Source organism: Homalodisca vitripennis, chromosome 5 (genome assembly GCF_021130785.1).
Source record: "Homalodisca vitripennis isolate AUS2020 chromosome 5, UT_GWSS_2.1, whole genome shotgun sequence".
NCBI lineage: Eukaryota > Metazoa > Arthropoda > Insecta > Hemiptera > Cicadellidae > Homalodisca > Homalodisca vitripennis.
The window spans coordinates 113,738,652-113,763,197 of NC_060211.1; the positions used below are offsets into that span (position 1 = coordinate 113,738,652).

Sequence of the window (24,546 nt, forward strand, 5' to 3'; positions counted from 1 at the left end):
AGTGCCAGATAATATTTCTTTACCAGATTTGTTGTCAGGTACTCTGGATGACTATGTACCAGTTGAATGTGAGTTGGGTTGTGAACAAATCAGTATTGACAGTAACAACAATTCATCATTATCTGATATTCCTCTTGCCCAAAGAATTCATCAAACACTAATATGGATACAAGTACTGCCACCTAAACCAAAGCTGAATATCAAGGCTCAATTTACAGTAAGAAATCCGGGGATAAGAAACTGTACTCCCAGTAATTCAAGTCTTATATTTTAATTTTACAAATGAGAATTACTGGTAAAAGAAACCAATTTGTACTATAAGGCAAATTTCAGGAACAAAGATCCCAACAATTTGAAAACATTTTCTAGAATAAAAAGACGGGAAGATGTCATAGTCAATGTACTTTAAAAAATTATAGCTATTGTCTTGAACATGGGTTGGATTAGAAAAAATATTATTAAAAATTATTGGAGCAAAAAGAGCAATAGGTACATTCAATTTTTTCAAACACAATGCCTATAGAAAGATTCCAGCTCCACTTCACATAAGTTTTAAAAAAGCAGCTCCTCGCAATTAAACAAATTATGATCCGTGGTATAAAATTAGAGCATTTATGGTTGTATAAATAATAAACTCAAAGAATGTGTTGTACCCTACCAAAACGCATTAATAGATGAATCCCTTATCGGAATGAAAAGTTGATGTGTGTTTATAAACTAAACTACATGCCAAGAAAAAACATGCTAGATTTGGGATAAAACAATTTGAACTATGTGATAGTGAAACCAACATGTGTTCTGAACATGTGTGATAGTGTGTTCTGAATGTTGCTTTATATAGTGGGCTTTTCTAGCTGAAGGTAATGATCTCTTCACTGATAAGGTGGTACTTGATCGATTATCTCGTTGCAATCTTTTCAATAATGGATGCCACTTTTTCATAGGCAATTTTTATACAAAGTTACCTCTTTCTGATAAACTCTATGGTACGAAAACATTTCTTACAGGAGCTGTGAATAAGAACACCTAGAGCCTATCGAAAGAGGTTATTCAAGCAAAACTAGGTGTACAGGAAAGTATATTCTACAGGAAAAAACATTTCTGGTTGGGCATAAACTAAAAGCCCACAGAAAACCTGTTTACATACTTACAACAGCTTATTATGCTGAGGACATCAATGTAAGGAGTATGAAAGGATAATGTTTAGTAAAAGATGGAAGGAGTAGATTATAGTGAAAAACCTCTTCCACCTGTCTTGTGCTCAAACTACCAAGAAATATTGGAAAAAAGATTTTTTCAACCTCATTAACATTTCTGTGTTTGATGTATATTTATTGGTACTGCAAAAATACTGATTCTATGTCTAGAGAAGACTTTGTACACAATGTAATATACACTTTGGCCAGCCAGGAAGTTGCAATACACAATCCAAATGTTAATGGTGATCATATACCTGCACATTTATATGGAAAAAATGAAAGAATTTGTCGTTTGCACTGAAAAAGCAAGTGTAACAGGAAGAAAAGTGTTTTCTGGTGTCCTTGGTTGCAACTCTGGAATCCATCCTACATGTTACCATAAGTTAGAGCACTACGCTATGCCTACACATTCATGGAAAAGGAAGAGAACTGACTCCATTAGTGATGAGTAAACAAAAGTAGCAGATACTTTACTTTTTTATTACAAAAACTTTTGTGTTGTAAGTAAGTGTATATGTGTTATAATCTTTTAGCTCTCTGCAAGACTGTGTATATTTTGTATATTTACAGTATATACTGTCTTACTTAAGTCATGTGAAAGCTACATGTAACGAAAATTAAATATTAACAGCACACATTCTTCAATGTATGTACAAATAAAAAAAAACCTCTGTAAAGTGTATCATTTTACATTTTTATCTGATTGATATATGTCTGGTTTTTTATCTGTTCATGTTTTATATATATATATATAAAAGAAATGTTTTATTATGTGAACACTAATATTATATATATAATATATATATAAAAAGAATGTTTATTATGTGAACACTAATATATATATACCGTAAAACCGTCTTGACCCGGACGGCCCTGCCGCGATTGTTAAAAATAATTCTTGTGAAATCACTAGTCAACATAACCTTTTACAACAAGATCACATTTTGAATTGTTATGAAACGTACAAAAGAACTGTATAATCCACTGTAACTGTCATTGGTTTAGTTATTATTCTCTACCAGTATGAGCAACATAATGTTATGACTGCAAAAAAAAAATTTTGTCTGGCTAAGACATATAACATCGAAAGTAAGATATTTAATCGAAACTGAACGATGTTATTCGATTCCCCCTACTTTATCGCAGCCAACATATCGATGGTTTTATGATTTAATTCATTACAGAAAAAAAAAAATATTCGACTTAAACGAATTCCATTCTTGACTCGGACACACCGACTGCCGATATTCTTAGCGCCAATTTCGCTGTCACGACTTTACCCGCCAATTCTCCACTTCAGTACATCATTGTGTTAACCTAACATTTTCGTTTTGCACAGTGTATTCTTCCCGTACTGGTGTTTATCCTATTTATGTTTAGTTTTTCAGTGATTATTATTATCCCTTTATAAGTTAACTTAATTCAGTTTTAAAGTGAATTAGTGAATATGAGTGCCGCTAAAGAAAGACTAGAACTAATTAACAAAGCCGTACAGGAAATAAAAGACAAAAAACTTTCAGTGAGAGCTGCTGCTAAAAGTACAATCTCCCTAAATCCACATTAAGTGACCACTCATCCGGGAATAATTTACAGGATCTCACGGTAAAAAAACCAGTGTTCCAATGTTCAATGATACCGCAGGAGGATGTTAATATGTGCTCACATTGAAAAGGTTGCGGAATGGGGATTTCCGTTCTCTAGGTTAGATTTAAGATTAGTTCTTAGGTTATATTTAGAAAAAGAAGGACGTATTATCCCATTGTTCAAAAACAACATTCCAGGCGAAGAGTGGGTAAATGGGTTTTTTGAGCAGACATCCACAACTAAGACTCCGGATGAGCCGGAATATCACATTCAGGAGGGCAAAAGTGAACCATGATGACATTTTCAACATTTTTTGACAACTTAAAATCCACTACTGATGGAATACCTGCCTCTCATATCCTGAACTATGATGAGACCAACCTTAGTGATGATCCGGGCTCGGAGAAATGTATTTTTTAAAAGGGGCACAAAATACCCCGAAAGAATCATGAATTCGTCCAAAAGTGCCGTATCAATCATGTTTGCTGGCACTGCTTCTGGTGAGCTGCTGCCTCCATACGTTTGCTATAAGGCGGAAAGGCTTTATGACACTTGGGTCATGGGAGGCCCACCTGGAGCAAGATACAACCGATCGAAGACTGGGTGGATTGACGAGGCCACATTTAGCGATTGGTTTAAAACCATAGTTTTGCCATGGGCAAAGAATAAGGAGGGGACAAAGGTCATGTTAGGTGACAACTTGTCAACCCACTTTTTCAAGTGAAGTGTTGAGATTGTGTGCAGAACACAACATAAAATTCGCCTGCTTGCCTCCAAATGCAACGCATTTGTTGCAGCCCACTTGATGTAGCCTTTTTTTAGGCCTTTAAAAGGTGCTTGGAGACAGACCTTACTTGAGTGGAAGTTAGAAGCTGACCGGAGGTTAACATCTGTTCCAAAGCATGTATTTCCTCTACTTTTAAGTAAGCTTTGTGAGACGATCTCCAACAACCAATCAAAGAACTTGCAATCTGGTTTCCGGACTTGTGGTATAATTCCACATGATCCACAGCAAGTTCTGAAGAAGCTCCCCAAAGATCAAAAAAACCACACTGAAGAATCTCCAACAAAAAAGTGTAAAAGTTTAGTTGGTGAAGCTGTCCTTGAATTCCTTTCCAAGAAACGACACGGGACATTGTCTCAGAAAGTGCCTAGGAAGAAAAAAAATCAACGTTTCGCCAGGCCTGAGTATTTCCGTTCAGGACATTGATGGAGAAAGGAAATATAGCAGGCCCTTCTACCAGCTGCCAAGACAAGTGTCCATCACGAAAGAGGTTAAGATACAACTCTAGTTCAAGTGAAGATGGACATTTTTCATTAAAAGATTCGTCCGATGAGTTTCACTTGTCAGAACCTGAAGGCGCCCGGTCGAAAATGACACAGAATTAGTTTTTAAAGACCCTTGTGTTGGTGACTGGCTTCTAATTAAATTCCCGGGGAAGAAAACTATCAAACATTATGTTGGTGTGGTTGGAGATGTTGCTCCTGGCCAAGGACTTCACATTAAGTTTGTCAGAAATGTGGGAAACTTCATTTTTAAGTGGCATGAACCAGAGGACAAATCTATTGTCGACTACGACCACAAGTCGAGAGAAACGTTGGACTGCCAACTTTCAATTATTAAAAATGATAGATTAGTATCTATTAAGTTCAAATGTAGTTTTGATGCATATAATGTCCAGTAATTAAAATGTAAAACTCCTTTGTTGTTTTACCTATATGTAGTAACGTGTTCATTTTAAACAATAAATTTTATACTTCTTTGTATCAGACCTCAATTTTTTTATTCTCCTTGTCATCAGACCAAATGTTTTCAGATCGTTTTCTAACCAATTAGTAATGTTGTAAACAAGCGGATATCTTCATTTATGTGTCCGGGAATCGGACGTAGGAGGTTAGTTCACATTTTATAATGCATTTATACGTAGTGTCCGGGTCAACAACGTTTTGCCTGGTTGACCCGGACACTTTTCAATTATTTTTTTTTTAATTATTTTGCATTTCTGGATAATGTAAATAAAACATCAATACAATAATAAAGAACTAATTAATAATATCTTAAACGTTTTTCATAGTAATACATTAAAAATTAAACACGTAATGCTGTAAAAACAATATAAGTGTCCGGGTCAAGACGGTTTTACGGTTATATATATATATATATATTCAACACAAGGTTTGAAAAAAAATGTAGTGTTGAAAAACAAGAAACTGAATTAAGGCAATTGCAAAATCTGTGGGTACTGTCCCAATGAAATAAGAAGGAATTCATAAGCATTTCAATTAATAAACTCTTAAGAAAGAGTGATTCCTAGGACATAGCTTTTACAGGGACGAGAATCTACTATACACCATTTCTAGTTCATATGAATAAGTATTATTCCATTGCATAAAATTGGGAACAAGAGTTAACTGTTCTCTAGCAAAGAGACCACTAATTACTATTCTATCATTTCTTTTACTCACCTAATTTTAGTTCTTCTCTGAGGAATTTCTCTCTCTCTGTTTGGTGAACCTTTTCTTTTCAGTGGTGGTGAAAATGAACGAACTTTAGATGGAACTGGTGATCTGCTTCTCCTAAAGTAATGGAAGACATAAAACTCACTTGTAGTTTATGACAAAGTCAATTTAACTTGGTTAATTGAACTTATTAACTTAAGTTTTAAATCAATAATAGGAAACAAACCAATTTCAAATGCCATTATTAGTAGTTTGTTCTTCACAATTCACTAAAATATGAACTACCATAAAGTTTAGTTGAACGAGGAGTCTATTTGTCACATGACCTTGGAGCAACCACGAGGACTGTGCAACATTGCCAAACTTGTTCTCCACTGTAACTGCAAGCTGCACGGAAGCAAAGTACAAAAAATACTTAACTGTTATATTAGAAACGCTCAAGCTGTCTGAAATGAACTAACTACATATAACTAAATATAATTTTATGGTAATAAAAAAATTCATTTCTGTAGCTTATTTATTGTTGAGATCAAAATAGTTAAATAGAATTATTGCATTATATTAGCCTTCAGGAAGAACAAAGCTTGCGTATTAACTTAGCCGTAGTATAAATTAACATTTTAATACGTTTACAATGACGGCAAAATGAAGGACTTTTTTTTATGTGAATAAGAAATCAAAAGTGGGTATTTAAAGTGTTTTTGTATATGAAAGGCATTTTTATCTATTTATATAATATAATAATGTCCAAAAACGGTTATCGTGTTTATGTTGAACATTTAAGTATAATGACAAAAGTATGTGGGCTTCGCAATTTTGAAAAAAAATGTCAATACATTTTTCAATGTTTATACATGTATCCCAAGGAGTACAAAACGCGCATTTGCTGCAATTAATTACAGCTGGGCATCATGCATCATATAGGGCACACGTGTTCACTAGCCAAGGTCTTGGCTTCAACACATGCAGCGAGGGGTGGAATGCGTCCAAGATATGGTTTGTTAAATAATGAGCATATTGGCAAAAGGGGACAAAATTTGCTGCTTGTATCATATCAGAATTCGTACTGTTAGGAGCGGTTCACATGAGCAAGAATTGCGAAAGCCTAATCACAGCAGCTTGCAGTGATCCATCTTGGCACAATTTGGACCGATTTCACACACAGGCCACAAAACACAGACGGAACAGATAAAAACTGTTGGCTGTAGCAGCGATATCACGGAACCCTCTTAGACGGCCAATGCAAGTTTCTGCATTCTACTGCAAGTTCCCCTTCTCCACCTCAATCAGAAGTAGTGTCTTGATGAAACGGCACCAATGAAGAATATTTTTTATAATGCTTTGCTGTTTTGTAATTTAACCCTTTGAGTGCCACAGCATATTTCCCAAGTCATACGCATAAATTGCCGGAGCATTGCCTTCTGTTTTGCAAGCGTATGGGGAAAAAACTATTCAACCGATTTGAATAATTTTTTTTTGGTTTGTGTGTTATAAAACAAGGTATTTGTTCCATATAATATTATAATTTTATTTTTATTTACACAAAAAGAATATAGGTTATAACAAAAAACTAAAAAATGAAAAAAAATAAATTTCAAGTTTGAACTAAAATTTTATTTATACAATATTTTTTTTAATTTTTTTTAGCTATACCATATGAAAGAGCATGAAAAACTGAACAAAAATCATGCATAATATGGTGTGTTACAGTAATATTTAACCAGATACTGCAATATATACTAAATACAACAAAAAGCAATTTTTTGTTCAACTTTGTCAAAAGTTTAGAAACAATATTATAACTACCCTATTTCACTCAATGAAGTAAGACGACTGTAAAATACTAATTATATAAAAAGTATATAAAAATATACACAGGCCTACAATATAACCTTACTTCTATAACCTTACTTCACCTAAAATCAATAGTTTGATTGGAACTAGCGTTTTAGTTCATCACCAATCCAACAATAAAATATATGTCACTAAACACGGAAAAAGAAGTATGTAAATGCATTGTAAGTTTTACTGAACACAATTGCAGAATAGTAATAACAACAGTTTTCAGCATAAACACATGAAACTAGCACAATGTAAACACACAATGAACGAAACTGTGTAGTTAATGGCAACTGGCAACAAGTAGCAGCTGACCAACTATTGCGTCATCTGTTTTTTTCTGATGACAAATAACTACAAGGGGGCGGGGCGGTGAACAATAAAAATCAATCACAATTGATAGTTCGAAACTTGTAGATTGCCGTGAAATAAGTTATTTGTCAAAACAAAAATGAATTATATGTGATATTAATTAAATAAAAATCGTCTACTGGGTAGATGCCGGCAATTTATGCACATTTCACAACATCTACTATGTAGACGCTGCGGCACTCAAAGGGTTAAGGTGACACAAAAGAGACTAAAGAGTGACAAGACCTCTATTCTCTCATGAGTTCCAGGTTTATATCAAGTCAGTTTTGCCCAATGCTACTGTGCACTTAGAGCTTAGGGAAGACGCCAGAATTATTTTAATGATTACTAAAGACCCGAAAAATCATTCAACGAACAAGTGTGGTATAATCACTTGTTTCTTGATTCCACAATAAAGAATTACACTCTACTTCTAATTATAAGCCATTCAAAGTCGCACATTAACAGGAAAACAATGTTAATATCGTCAGAACTGTAGTTGGCGATAGAGGTGAAAAGCTGAGTTCAGCATTTTGTGACTTGTGTGAAACCTGTCTTTAAGTAGTCTATTGAACCATATTATGGAGCGACCCACATGAGCGAGCGCGAACTAGCCATCGAAATGTGCAAGCACAACAATTGCAAACAACTGCTAGCCACTACAGGAGCAACGTAGTAAATATATGGGAGCATTAGAAGGATTCAGAGGAGCTGCCATTCGATCACTGATAGTAGCGAATGTAATATGAATGCCAATGTGTTTGACCTAGAACTGTTGTTGTATTATGAACAATTAAAACATCATTACAATTACAAATCACATTACAATTATTGTTTTGTAGTAATAAATATTATTCACTGGCTACAATTAAAAAACTGTTTTGACATAATATTATTATAATCTTAGTTTATGCTCAAACCTGAATGTTTCAACCAATGATAATAGTGTTCCTCATACTTGGTCATTTAAAAACAGACCTTAACAATAGGTGTTTGAAATATCGACTGTGTGCACTTGCAACAATTTCTAAAATTATGGTGTAAGTTGCAAGAATGAGTGTGGTGGTCAACATTTCAATTGTAACGTATTAAAAGGTCAAGAGAAATATAAAGGTTTTTATTTTAATAACCTTATTTTTAATTATAATAAAAATACAGTTATTGTAGAAGAATATTATTATTTATTAACTTTTGAACATTCAGAAAAGAACCTACACATGACAGAATACAAGAGCCATTTGTGTGAAAACACTTTTTGTGTTATTAACTGAGTACTACACTAACTTGAGTCAGAACAATGTTGTCTTATAATTTTTGTTAAAATTACTGCAATGCAACATGTAAAGTTCACAAATTCAGTTACTGGTGAGTCATTTACAGTATAATGAACTTGTTGGATTCCATATGCATTATTGGATTGAAACTCAAAACAAATAATTAGTATTCACAATAGTATAAATTGATATTCAAACTGATTATCAATTATTGTTATGCATTGGAGATGGCCCTTTTCATTCTTCATCGTTAACTGATTACTGTAAAGTAAAACCTATTCTGTAAAAGTAGGGATGGAAGAGAAAGTGAGAATAAAATAACATAAAGAAATTATTTTACCGACCTGACAGATGGTCTGTATTCTCTACGTTCACGTCCACGACTTGTTGAAACCATTTCTAGACGATGTCTGTCAGGACTGGGTCGAGATATTCTCCCCCGAGATGGGGAGTGACGAGAGATCAAAGGTGGAGGTGGTGTCGAGCGGCGATGAGGAGATCGTCCAGGCATATTCCTCTAGTCTAGAAAGTAAAATAATAACTATATTTTTTAGTTTATTAGCACTCAAAATAATTCAAGAAAAACTGGATTTACTTTGTAAGTGTTATATTTCTTGTGGAAGATAAAACTACAGAGTAGCTCATTCTACTAATTTAGGTTTTAGTACTATAAAAGTGCAACTTTTATGGTAATAAATGGTGAAAACTCCATATATAATTTTTTACTTTAACCCTTCAACACACTATTTAATTTGAACTGAACACACCCTAAGTGGCCCACTTAATTTCTTGTTTTTCACAGTTTTGTGACAACATTACCTATACATGCATTAAATGATTTTCTGTTAAGCCTATACTTGTAAAAGTGATTGTATTGCTAAAACATAAGTATACCCATACAAACATGTACAAAATACCATTACAAAACTTTTTAAGACACGTTTAATGGAAGTTATTTGCTTTAATTACATTAGAAATTTGCAACTGTGTGATATGTCTTGAAGCAGTCCTCTAGGCATAGGCCAGCCTCACATTGGGGACACCAATAGATTGTGTCCCTTCTTCTGCCATGTTTGTAGCAAACTACACATCTCCTTTGAGGCTTTGCCTTTTTCCCAGTTGGTGGAATCTTTTCAATAAAATGTCTTTTAGTTAGGCGCATTGGTGGAGGCTCAGTGGATGGTCTGCCCTGAACTGTTCTTGGTACCTCTTGTTGAAATCTTTCCAAAATTTCTTTTACTAGGCCTAATCTAAATGTTAAGTGATCAATATTGTTGTGTTTTGACTTCCAAATGATGTATGAGTTCAGAATTGTAATGTTTAGCATACGCTTGAAGACTTTCATGTACCATTTAGTACCTCTTTTCCTTTCCAGTAGCTAGTTCTCTAGCATTTGATCTCTAAGGTCAAAACCCCCCATATTCTTATTATATTCTACTACAAAACCAAACAAATAAACAGCTAAACACAAACAATAACATCGTCGTTTCACAGTCAATTGCGTAGTTAGAAACAGCTGACAGCAAGCGCCACCTTGATCGATGTTTTTCGTCTACTATAAACTACATGTTGAACGGCTTTCGATACATAGGTATCGATACACCGATAGTTCATTTCATCTTCTTTCCAACGATGTATAACTCGAATGTATTACACCGAAAATAACCGAAATGTATTCGTTATAAGATCGGACTGCGCGATGCTTCCAGCGTACATCGCGGGCCGAGTTCAGCGGAAAACACTAGACGTACGGCGTACGTCGCGGTCCGTCGAAGGGTTAATTGTTCACAAAAACTGCTAAAAATGCCAATTTCATGAATGTACATAGTTAAATGTAAGAAACCAAGAAACCAAATGATCTTGTAGATAAAAATGTTCATCCTGTGATCTAAGAAAATGTATTAAGACTAAAATATATGAATATTTGAAACTTTATAACAAAAAGGTTAGAAATAAAGAGAAAAAGTATTATTAAAACTAACTAAGTTAATATAGGCTAATCAAGTAATACCATGTAATAAATAGAAAATTTTCAATAAACATTTCTATGAATTTTTCTTGAAGATTAAAAAAAAAAAACATTTTTGAAGGTAGAGTGAGGAAACTAGAGGTGTGCCAGGCCGTTCCGGAACTGGAACCGTTCAGACAGATAAGAGAAATGGCACAACAATTTAAACAACCTAATTCCAAACAGTCTGGTTTAGCGATATGTTGCTACATGAAAATATTGCGATTGCCTGGAATCCAGAGCGGAACTGGAACATTTACCAGCCTAGTCATTCCGCCGGAACCATTTGGCACGTGTAGTAAACCGTTCCAACGGGGCATGGAGTTCCAAGCTTAACAGGGCCGGAACTTCTAGAAACGTAACCTGTTTAGAGATAACATGGAGTTCCGAAGAAGTGAACTGTTCCAGTTCTTTTTTCACATTTCTAGAGGAAACACATGGCCAATTATTAAATAGCAAGAATTAGTGAGTGTAGTGAAAAATAAGGTTTTATCTAGGCAAAAGATGAGAAATCACATAATGCTCATCCCAAGTTATTCTAGAGACCTGTGAGTTGAACTAGTTAGTAGGTGTAACTACATACTCACCCAATATTAAAAGATCAATAAAGCATTCAATAACTTTCACACACTAATCTGGTATTCCAACTGTTACAATAAACACTTTTTACTATTGCTATTTTGTAAGAAGCTATTGCATATCTATCCAAGGAGTAAGACCAAATAAATAGTAAGACCAATATAGTGTAATCTTTATTCCAAAACAAAATCATACAGCTTTGTGTTATAAACAAACAACCAATTAGTGACGTCACTGTTATTAAATTTATGGCCATTGTAATTTAGTTCAACGTACTTATTAATTTTTGTTCCATAGTTGATTTTGCGATTAAGAAGATATATACACCACAAACCAGAGAAGCCTATTTCAGTCAAAATGGTTTTATTCCGACTCTAAATGTATAGTAAAAATTAGATGGTAACTTTGTATTTTATATCTAATACCTAATATTTGTTAAAGATGTACAATTAATATTACATTAACATTGACACTATTTACGTGTTTGTTTCTTTTTAGAGCTAGAATTAGTACATTCGTTCAACAGAACAGTCTAGTGAACTTTCATCTAGCTCAGTTCAAAGTGAGTCTTCAGAGTCAAATTCTGACCTTATATTTTGGGACATTTTCTAAGGTACATTTCTAAGTTAGAGTGTACTTATTAATTGCTAAAATCTAAAAACGGCTTGAAACTAATGATAACTCCTTAGAGAATGTACACACTATAAGTATAAATACATTTTAAATAGAAATTAAATTGGTTAACCCATTGCGGATCACTGACGAGCTCAGGTCGCAAAAGCGGCCTGCTTTTAAGTTTCCCCCCCAAATAGTTCTATTAATGCCTGATAGATCGGGCGATCGTCTTTACTTGTCAACTAAGAGTGTTTAACAACAGTCTACGTTTAGAGGTTTCAAAAGTTTTATAAATATCCTACAAATCGCAGTTGTATGTCGAAGTTGAAAAATCATTCATATGAGTTTACTCTCTGCTTTTTAGCGCTTCTGATTGGGTGGTTTCCTCAGTTGTTATTATAATACTTTTGAGGTTAGTTATACAACTAAACGACGCAGACGTATATGTTGGCGGGTTCAGTCTAGACAATGGTCCGGATGTTGTAATCGCTTCGCCCGACCCGCTTTATTTAGACTATGATTCAGGCATCATCCCTGCCACCCCGGAACCTTGCTCGCGTGTTATCGTTCCTACATCACGGATCCCCCAGCAGGCCCATGTTCCATCTGTAAAACCTTCATAGCTGAATTTTCTAGTATACAAAAGCGATACTGTGGCGCACCATTGCTGTTTGTGCGGCCGCTGACCGTAAATTAATTCGTGCCCGCTGGTGCCTGTGCGCCAAAACAATACGATCCGCAATGGGTTAAAAAAATGATTGTGTGTCATAAACAATGTTTACACAGAATAAGTTCTAGTTGATTTTTACAGGCTCTTTCAATTTATATTTTACAACTTTAGAGACCAAGATGGAAATTTTTCACTATTTTAAAGACCAGTGGGGTGTAGGCTGGAGGGATTTTCTAAATAAGAATTTACCTATATTCATTCGAGGAACTGTACGAATTTCCATGTAAAATATCAGTACATTTGGTTGAATAGTTTACGCGTGAAAGTAAAACATACAAACAAAGGCACTTTTGCATTTTTAATATTATTAGGATAACAAGTAGCAGATAGGGACAGAGTGTCCTCTTCCTAGCCGAAATCGCTTCCTTCTGGGAGGCAGAAACATGAACTGATCGTCATAATGATATGTAATTTCACAATAAGTCAAAAGTATATTCTTTCTAATAATTTTTTTAGGTCCCCAGTAAGAAAAACTTTCAATAATAGGGGCCACCGGATAACAGCCTACTCTGTATTTCAATGACTAATAATGGTACGGTAGGCCTACTTTTGGATAACATCTTTTGAAAGAAAAAAAAACACTATAAATTTATCACAAAAAATGAATGTACCATAACCTTCTAATTAAAAACATGCAAAGCAGGTAATTTTACCATGGTCAGTCTTGAAAGGCAACAATACCAAGTGTTTGACACGGAGCAGTGTGAAACTGGCCATAGATTCCATCCATAAAAAGAACTAATCCGCTGACTTGAATCCTAACCTGGTTCATGAACTGCTCCTGACCTAGTTCTGAACTACCACTAACCTAGTTCCTGAACCAGTTCAATCGCTTCAGGATTAAAATTTATATTATTAAAATTAAATTTTATAATTTAAAAAAAGAACAAATACAAAAATATCTATAGATTATACCTAATACATTACTTTGAATACATGGTCTACTGTATTATATTACTACCCTCATTTTAGACCTCTCCTATTTTTGGACAAATACCAATCTATAGATGGCCATATCTCAAAAACGTACGAGCCAATTTTGATAAAACTTTCTGTACACATTCACTACATGGTCTACTACACTAAAATACAAGCCTCATTTCTTAGGCCACGCCTATTTCCGGAGCCACATCGATTTTACAGGCCAAGTGCTGACAAAAACAAATCTATGGGCAGCCATATCTCAACAACGTACGAGCCAACTTTGATAAAACTTTCTGTACACATTCACTACATGGTCTAGTATACTAAAATACAAGCCTCATTCTTAGGCCACGCCTATTTCCGGAGCCACAATAACTTACACGCCAAGTGCTGACAAAAAACCAATCTATGGACAGCCATATCTCAAAAACGTACGAGCCAATTTTGATAAAACTTTCTGTACACATTCACTACATGGTCTAGTATACTAAAAGTATACTAAAATACAAGCCTCATTCTTAGGCCACGCCTATTTCCGGAGCCACATCGATTTTACAGGTCAAGTGCTGACAAAAACCAATCTATGGACAGCCATATCTCAAAAACATACGAGCCAATTTTGATAAAACTTTCTGTACACATTCACTACATGGTCTAGTATACTAAAAATACAAGCCTCATTTTTAGGTCACGCCTATTTCCGGAGCCACAATAACTTTATAGGCCAAGTGCTGACAAAAACCAATCTATGGACAGCCATATCTCAAAAACGTACGAGCCAATTTTGATCAAAACTTTCTGTACACATTCACTACATGGTCAAGTATACTAAAATACAAGCCTCATTCTTAGGCCACGCCTATTTCCGGAGCCACATCGATTTTTACAGGTCAAGTGCTGACAAAAACCAATCTATGGACAGCCCATATCTCAAAAACGTACGAGCCAATTTTGATAAAAACTTTCTGTACACATTCACTACATGGTCTAGTATACTAAAATACAAGCCTCATTCTTAGGCCACGCCTATTTCCGGAGCCACATCGATTTTACAGGTCAAGTGCTGACAAAAAACCAATCTATGGACAGCCATATCTCAAAAACGTACGAGCCAATTTTGATCAAACTTTCTGTACACATTCACTACATGGTCTAGTATACTAAAATACAAGCCTCATTCTTAGGCCACGCCTATTTCCGGAGCCACATCGATTTTACAGGTCAAGTGCTGGCAAAAAACCAATCTATGGACAGCCATATCTCAAAAACGTACGAGCCAATTTTGATAAAACTTTCTGTACACATTCATACATGGTCTAGTATACTAAAATACAAGCCTCATTCTTAGGCCACGCCTATTTCCGGAGCCACAATAACTTTACAGGTCAAGTGCTGACAAAAACCAATCTATGGACAGCCATATCTCAAAAACGTACGAGCCAATTTTGATCAAACTTTCTGTACACATTCACTACATGGTCTAGTATACTAAAATACAAGCCTCATTCTTAGGCCACGCCTATTTCCGGAGCCACATCGATTTTTACAGGTCAAGTGCTGGCAAAAACCAATCTATGGACAGACATATCTCAAAAACGTACGAGCCAATTTTGATAAAAACTTTCTGTACACATTCACTACATGGTCTAGTATACTAAAATACAAGCCTCATTCTTAGGCCACGCCTATTTCCGGAGCCACAATAACTTTACAGGTCAAGTGCTGACAAAAACCAATCTATGGACAGCCATAATCTCAAAAACGTACGAGCCAATTTTGATAAAACTTTCTGTACACATTCACTACATGGTCTAGTATACTAAAATACAAGCCTCATTCTTAGGCCACGCCTATTTCCGGAGCCACATCGATTTTACAGGCCAAGTGCTGACAAAAAAAAACCAATCTATCTAGGTTATGTGCTAAAAAAATCTAATCTATTAAATCAACACATAAATCAACACAGGCTCGTACGTTTTTGAGATATGGCTGTCCATAGATTGGTTTTCGTCAGCACTTGACCTGTAAAATCGATGTGGCTCCGGAAATAGGCGTTGCCTAAGAATGAGGCTTGTATTTTAGTATACTAGACCATGTAATGAATGTGTAAAGAAAGTTTTATCAAAATTGGCTCGTTACGTTTTCGAGATATGGCTGTCCATAGATTGGTTTTTGTCAGCACTTGGCCTATAAAGTTATTGTGGCTCGGAAATAGGCGTGGCCTAAGAATGAGGCTTGTATTTTAGTATACTAGACCATGTAGTGAATGTGTACAGAAAGTTTTATCAAAAAATTGGCTCGTACGTTTTTGAGATATGGCTGTCCATAGATTGGTTTTCGTCAGCACTTGACCTGTAAAATCGATTGTGGCTCCGGAAATAGGCGTGGCCTAAGAATGAGGCTTGTATTTTAGTATACTAGACCATGTAGTGAATGTGTACAGAAAGTTTTATCAAAATTGGCTCGTACGTTTTTGAGATATGGCTGTCCATAGATTGGTTTTTGTCAGCACTAGGCCTGTAAAATCGATGTGGCTCCGGAAATAGGCGTGGCCTAAGAATGAGGCTTGTATTTTAGTATACTAGACCATGTAGTGAATGTGTAAAGAAAGTTTTATCAAAATTGGCTCGTACGTTTTTGAGATATGGCTGTCCATAGATTGGTTTTTGTCAGCACTTGACGGTAAAATCGATGTGGCTCCGGAAATAGGCGTTGGCCTAAGAATGAGGCTTGTATTTTAGTATACTAGACCATGTAGTGAATGTGTACAGAAAGTTTTATCAAAATTGGCTCGTACGTTTTTGAGATATAGCTGTCCATAGATTGGTTTTTTGTCAGCACTTGGCCTATAAAGTTATTGTGGCTCCGGAAATAGGCGTGGCCTAAGAATGAGGCTTGTATTTTAGTATACTAGACCATGTAGTGAATGTGTGTACAGAAAGTTTTATCAAAATTGGCTCGTACGTTTTTGAGATATGGCTGTCCATAGATTGGTTTTTGTCAGCACTTGACCTGTAAAAATCGATTGTGGCTCCGGAAATAGGCGTGGGCCTAAGAATGAGGCTTGTATTTTAGTATACTAGACCATGTAAGTGAATGTGTACAGAAAGTTTTATCAAAATTGGCTCGTTACGTTTTTGAGATATGGCTGTCCATAGATTGGTTTTTGTCAGCACTTGACCGGTAAAATCGATGTGGCTCCGGAAATAGGCGTTGGCCTAAGAATGAGGCTTGTATTTTAGTATACTAGACCATGTAGTGAATGTGTACAGAAAGTTTTATCAAAATTGGCTCGTACGTTTTTGAGATATAGCTGTCCATAGATTGGTTTTTGTCAGCACTAGGCCTGTAAATCGATGTGGCTCCGGAAATAGGCGTGGCCTAAGAATGAGGCTTGTATTTTAGTATACTAGACCATGTAGTGAATGTGTACAGAAAGTTTCATCAAAATTGGCTCGTACATTTTTTAGATATGGCTCTCCATAGATTGGTTTTTGTCAGCACTTGGCCTGTAAAATCGATGTGGCTCCGGGAAATAGGCGTGGCCTAAGAATGAGGCTTGTATTTTAGTATAGTAGACCATGTAGTGAATGTGTACAGAAGGTTTTATCAAAAATTGGTTTGTACGTTTTTTAAGGTATGGGCCCTTCTCTATAGGGGTTTCTCAAAACTTGCCTTTTAATTGAGTATAGTCTTGAAAATTGCTGCTATTAAAAGGGGATTATTATCATAAAAAGTACTGTTTGTTCATTTAAAATCTTTATTTGTAGTATTTATCTTCACGTTATTAATTAAATATATATTTTGTATGGTTTGAGTTGATGAACTAGGTTAGGATTCATTTAGGAACTAGTTCCCGGTACTCGTTCTTTTAATGGATGGAATCTATGGCCAGTTTCACGTCGGTTGACACGGATTAAAGGAAGAGAATCTGAGCCTATCAACACTTCTAAGGTAAATGTGAAATTAACGGCCAGAGTGGCAATAGATGAGTTTTGTATTATTAATCTATTGGTATTGGACCGGCAATACAATAAGAGGCCACCACAACAATTAAATCAACTCAATTGATGGGCCTACAAATAACCTAAAATACTGAATATAATAACAATTGACCTACATATATTCATAATAAATAACTGACAAATGTTTTTATTTTGCAGGATAACATTGATTAATACAATCTTAAAAGCCTAAAACGTAATTCATTATCCAATTGTGTTGGTGGCCTCTTATTATACTGCTCTCTGGTTAAGAACTAAACAGGCTAATTTAAATAATAACTTAAGTTGAAATAACCTGTGTAGCATACATCTAGAGACATTCTATAGCCATAGCTTACAAAACACAGACAAGCCTATGTAAAAATGTGATTTTAATATTACCTAGCTTGATTAAACTGCTGTTTGTTAGAGGAAAAAAAAGTAATGGTGGGGACTTGGCAGCCTTGGTATTGAAGCCGGAATGTAAACTTCTTAAATGTTAGACCATATTCTTAGGCTAATTACATATAGAAAACATAAACATATTAAAACACAACTAAAGTTTTTACCTTACTGAGTGATTTGATAAACAGTTCACTGTTAATAACAAAATATTAATATTGAAACCGAAAATTCAACAGACCACAGACACAGTCACCAATCGAAACTAATATGGCGGAAGGCCGGCGGATAATTTAGAAAGAGTAAAACGAAATGGATGACTGTTTGGTTTGTTTACAGTACTATAGGAGAGGATACGGGATAGACCCAAGAGTAAAATTGAAGAACAAAGAGGTGTGTTGAACACAGATAATATAACAAACTTATCATATTATATTATATTGTCTATTTCATATGTGTTAAGCTAATACATTGTAGAATCAGGAATATGATGAGATACGTAATTATTGTGTACATAAAACCTTACATAGGATTGCAATAGCCATAATATAACCTTTTAACTAATGATATAATAGAAAGGTTAATATGAAATTTACCTCAACTGCATAATACATTTAAACATTAAATACACGTGATATTTAGTTTTAATAAAATTCATCAAAGAAAAGCAGTGAAAATACTTTAATTCTGAAAACACAGAAACGTCCTAAAATTGTTTATTATAATCACTGGTGGTCTAGGGACCCATCTGTGGAAGTTTCCGACGCACGAGATACTGTCCACCATGGGCTACTTCCAATTTAAGCAGTTCTTAAACTCATATATTATGGTTTTAGTTTTAAAATGCCTAAGGTCAAAGTATTGTGATAGTGACATGGGTTAACGGTATTAATTATTTTATTTTAGAGGTTTATAATAAGCGTGCTCTATTTGTCACCAAATGTTTCACTGATGGTGCTATTTACCATAGATGGCAGTCGAAATTCTCAGTTTGATGACTCGTTACGAATGTCCTTATAAAAGATCGAGGCTTTTTCAAGCTCATACATTAATGGATGAGTATCATTACCACAAAAATATAGTAAAATACCAATTGCGTAATTTCAGACTGAGTTGCACTAGGGAGCTTTTTGAAAATAAAAACAGCCGTCAAGCCATTTGTAGTTAAGGACCTTAGGTTAAAAAGACAATTCGTGTCACAGTCAATATATATGTTGGTAATGAATTAAATGCTTCATTAACCTCAAATAATCTAAATATTATTTCAAGTTTATTATACACTTTCAGGTATTAAGTATTCGCTGGGTCCACTCTGATAATATTCCAACCCACCTCATTACAAATACTTCCTTTGTAGTTCTCCTTACTATCGCTGTTATCTTCAATTCGTCATTCAGAAAGGTACTATACCATCACAGTGAAAATCTGCTTTGGTCCGTCCCCTTCGTAAGATCTCAACCCCGGCAGGCACCCAATACTGTATCTTCAAATTAGTATATTGCTCTCTTTATATTAATGCTTTGAAATATTTGTACATTTTCAATTTAGTGAGTTTTCTTTTAAATAAAAATAATGTGTTGACTGACTATCAATCTGGTTTTCAAGCTGATCACAGCAATAAATCACCAACATCACAAGTTATTAAAGACATTGTTTTGCAATCCCATACTGGACGTGATTCTCACACTTTTTTATTTTCTAAATTGTTTTACTGAGTAAATCACAGTCTCTCTTGGAAATACTGAGGGAATCAGGGGTTTTGAAAAAGGTCATCAGATGGTTGAGATCATATCTGTTCAACAAGTGTTGTGTCCGACGGTATGACATCTAATACCAATTAGATACCATTTTTGCCAATGGCACAGTGTAGTGGGTACGGCGGTTATCGCAAGATAACCAGATCAAGCAACGTCGAGCGTGGTTGCTGCTTGTATAGGTGACCGCTGAGCGATCCTGTCCTTGCAAGCGGCCCGCCTGCCCGGCCATTGGTGGTGGTTCGGAAGTCACCTATAAGCCGTTGGTCCCCAGGATAAGTGTTAGAGAGGGCTTCTTAGCCCTAACTTCGCCTGGTAAAATAAGACATTCTTTACTTTTTTTACATCTGACTGGGCCAATGTCTCTTGTAGAGTAGCGTAGGATTGTAATATTTAACCTCTCCTGTTTGTATTAAATGTTAATGTATTTGCTGTTTACGTTATATTTACAACTTTTCCTTTGAAGAGCGAATCGCTCCATACTACACAGGAGTTAAAGTATAAAACTTAAATACAGCGAGCAATACAAATTTTGACATTCTTTTTTATATTTTTATAACAGAACTTCTAGAATATTTTATAAACGGTATAAACTTAATTTCTTATAGAAAACTCAAGAAGTACTCGCTCTGCCTCGCATATTTTGTTTCTGCCTCATCATAGGGTTGCAGTTTTTGACAAGTCTTGTAGTTGCTGTGTGCTGCTTGTGGAACTTCTTATCTCCGCCATATACTGTGAAAGTCATCCGCGGTGTGCGACTGGACTAAGAAAGCATATATAATGCGGAAAGGACTGGTCTGTCCTAAAGTATCCTAATAACATTGACGAATGTATGGGTGGTATTTATCTGAGATAAATCATTTTAGTTAAATTATGTTTAAAAAGATCTTTTAGTCTATTTTATGCTACATTTAGGTTCTTATTGTTAATTTGTGTTGTTAGTTTATTTATTGTTATTCTATGCAGGTTAAGTGTAAGGAAGGGCCATGTAATCATAACTTTACCTTTTAAAATAAAGACATTTTCATTTCATTTGATGGCAATTGCCCTTATATTACATTCCACCACAAGCATTACTCTTATATATTTAATCATAAACTCATAGAGCTTCATACTGTCTAATATTTATACTAAAAATTTTCCCTTTGAATAATGGTATGGAACTTAAGATGTACATACGGAATTATTAATCCTCAATAAGCAACAATTAAAACAACAGTGGCATTAAACTTAAATTTTGTAGAAAAATAAAATAAAAATACCCGGGCATGCAAGACACGAAAGTTGTTATTGCAGATTTTCTACCATTTGTTAACCCCGAGCTCATTAACGGTGCCTTCACAGACGTACACTTCTAGTTACAGGGCATCTTCTAAAGCAGCAGCTTTCAAGATATGCTCACTCTCTCAGATTGTTGGGATCGAGCACGTCAGGGTTTGGTGAGAAATCCTCTTCTATGAACTTTATGAAGACTTTCTAGATTTAGTAGGCGAGTAGTAGTGACTACTTATCGTAAGATGTGACTGATGGGGGTTAGTCCAGCAAGTACACTTTCCTAGTGTGCATAGTACCAATTCGAAGGGGCCATACCCACTCCTGGTCTTAAATCTGTTTTCCTGTCACACTCCCTCTTCCCTTCTGTCTCATCCCAACCCAACGGTGTGACATTACGGCTAAGAAGGGATGGCATCAAGAAAAAAGGTGTCGTGCATGGAGCCACCAGTATACCGGGTTACCTCCTGAAGTATGTCAGCATGACCCGATCATGCATGACTTTGAACTAGTAGATTAAACCTACGGGTACGTATGGGTAGTATACTTTGCTACAATTAGGAACATCATGGAAGAACAAACAATCATTTACCATCTCCTTTAGCAAGTGGAAACAGGTGATTTGGAAAACTCTACTACATCCACTGGTGTTACTCCTTCTGTCATAGAGTCTCTGCTCATGGACTCATGGTTAAGAAAATATGGACAAGCAATTGGTCATGCTCAGAGTTAAGAAATCCCCTACAAGCCAAAGGAAAAATCCTAATTGAAGAAGTAAAGGCTCGCTTATAAAGGAATCCAATGCGATTTCATGAAGTTCTCGGTAACGAGATCTAAAACCATGAGAGACCACAGGAAAATAGAGCAGAGCTCTCAGCAAGCTCTTCCGGTTCCTGTAGGTTCGAGAAGTCAGAGGAGGATTAGATCTGATATTTGTACAACCTCCTCAACTGACAGGGCTACCATTATTAAAAGTTTGACTTGTCCAAGAAGAACCTAATGCTGTTATTTCCGGTATGTCGCATAGAGAGGCTGTCGTCTTCAAGATGAGATAGCCTTGAAAGAATAGATTAAACCTACGGGTACGTATGGGTGGTATACTTTGCTACTATTAGGAACATCATGGAAGAACAAACAATCATTTACCATCTCCTTTAGCAAGTGGAAACAGGTGATTTGGAAAACTCTACTACATCCACTGGTGTTACTCCTTCTGTCATAGAGTCTCTGCTCATGGTTAAGAAAATATGGACAAGCAATTGGTCATGCTCAGAGTTAAGAAATCCCCCCGCATGAAGCTTGTCCGAGAGCAAAAAGAGAAGATTGAGAATGTTCTTATAGATACTTTTGTGGTCGATTATGCTGCTTTAGAGACTATTGGGTCAGATCAGTAAAAGGCATTTCTAAGATCATTTAATGTCACTCTGGTCATGTTGGACAAGCACGACAATGCTAGAGATCCTCCAGCTGAATATTCAGCACAGTAAAGCGGCCTCTGCCTCCTTATTTCGCTATTTTAGTTATGAAAATTTAGACATAACCTAAAAATAGTTACATTATCGAAGGTCAAATGAAAAATAGATAAATGTAGCTCCTAAAAGTTACTGGGGGGTGATAGAATCTTCCCGATATTATTTCAGAGGCGCTAGGAACTTCTGTTTCAACATCTTTGTGAGCTCTTCAGAGATAACTCTTTTTCAGATATGCCGGCCCGGGGACCATTTTTGGAGGGAAGGTAAATGTATTGGTATCTATTATCTGCAAAGTGTGTCAAAACGTAAACAGTATTTTAAACATAACTAGAAGTTGAAAGTGTTCTTTTTGTTTCTATGTAATTTATTTATATATTTGACTATGCAATATCACATTTGGCAAGTAATAGGATAACATGTGGCCCACCAATTTGGTTAAGTGACGAAGTGTATCAATTTTGAATTTGTTAATGACAATTATGAAAGTTGGACTTTGACTTCAGCCACATTCAGGAAAAATCTGGGGTTGATCATCTTACATGATTACTATAATAATATAGTTTTACCTAACGTATTAGCCACAATGTCGCTCACATCTCTCTCTCTCTGAATAAGGGATACTACAGATTCAATGCCTTATAAATATTGTATTATGAATATGCAATTAAAATTCAACATTTTGCAGCCTCAAAATCTTGCCACCCTGTGCAAGAATAATACGGGCCTGGCCTGAGCATTTCTGAAGATGTTCAAAAGCTTAATTCAAGATTACTGATAAAAACCCCTACTACATTCTTCCAATTCTGTTGTAATTAGAACGTACATGGTACAGAGATAGGGATATCTTCCAATGAGTCGGAAATGCTTGGCGACATTTCGTCGTGCAGTATAAACGTTGGTGACCATGCTGGGTCATTTGAATTTTGTATTGATGTAAATGTTTGAAATGTAATTAACAGTTAGATAATATTAGTTACAGATTCTTCTAGGTACACCTGTTCCTAAATTTGCAATAACAAAATCACCAAATTTCAAACTTTTAAAAATACTCACAAGGCCTTAGAAGGTTTAAGTATGAAATATTAAGTTCCGACATAAAACTAATCGATTGTTGGTTTCTTTGAAATATCATATAATGAGATTGTATACTTTTTTAAGCACCACTAAGTCTTCTTTTGTATAGTTCGCTTTATTATAAAATATCTAATAATAATCTGTGAAGACCTTTAAAGCAAAATATTTTGTTCATCACCTAGTTAAGAATACTAAAAACCTTTATTAAAAAAAAAAACATTTTGTAACATTTTCTCAATTTATTCACAATGTTACACACGTCTCTAAAAGTTTTTAGACAGCTGGCTAGAAGTCTGATAGCGAAATTTGGCAGTAACCTAACCCGTCATTTGGCTGAGTCAGAGCCTTTCTTCTCTGAATCACCCGTGCCGCGCTTGCGTTTGCTGAATTGTAATGCAGTATTTGGAAAGTCTTATGTCACATTTGACTGGATGGTTGTCGGCTTCTACAGAAGCAAGCAAATTGGTGGAAGAGTTTTAGGTTAGAATGGTCGTCTGTTCACAAGTCACGGACGAAAAGTATGTTTATATAAAGAGGAGTATGTATGCGTGTCTGTCCCTGCACATAGTTATTTTTGTTTTAAAAGTACAATTTCTTGAATTAATTAAAACGTATAAAGTTACAGCAAAAATGAACATACACTTTCAAACGTTGTTATATTGTTTAGTATAACGTAACAAATTAAATAATGAAACCCCTTGAAAACTAATATTAAGTTTAAATTTGTGTATTTTTTATTTTTGGTATAGAAATAAGTTATAAACGGAATTATTAGGTTAATAAATTAATATCAGTTTACAGTCAAGTGTCTGTTTTAAGATCCCCTATTACAAGTGTTATTTGTAAAATAGTTATTCGTAGATGTATGTACTTTTTCTGCATAGTTGTAATTTGTCTACCACTACATTTATTATTATTGTTAAAAATATATTGTACTATTTTATGCACATAAGCCTTTATGTTCAAGTATGCCAAGTGTTATAGAATAGGCTCCTAAAACTAGGAACGATTGTATACAGTATTAAT

At 35.2% G+C, this 24,546-nt stretch overlaps 1 protein-coding gene across 4 annotated transcripts in view; it reads right to left on the reverse strand.

Moving 5' to 3' along the window:
- The window catches only part of LOC124362743 (zinc finger CCCH domain-containing protein 13-like), an 80,411-nt gene extending 62,156 nt beyond the window's left edge, over positions 1 to 18,255 (reverse strand). For 3 of the 4 annotated variants that reach the window (XM_046817488.1, XM_046817485.1, XM_046817487.1), the window contains exons 1-3: positions 18,116 to 18,255; positions 9,052 to 9,229; positions 5,250 to 5,360 (exon numbers count right to left, since the gene is read on the reverse strand). In XM_046817488.1, coding sequence (XP_046673444.1) covers positions 5,250 to 5,360; positions 9,052 to 9,218 — 278 coding nt within the window. In that variant the 5' untranslated portion in view covers positions 9,219 to 9,229; positions 18,116 to 18,255. Of the gene's footprint in view, positions 1 to 5,249; positions 5,361 to 9,051; positions 9,230 to 17,948; positions 17,968 to 18,115 lie in introns of those variants that run through there. The other variant, XM_046817486.1, reaches the window with a different exon arrangement.
- Between the last annotated feature and the right edge of the window lie 6,291 nt (positions 18,256 to 24,546).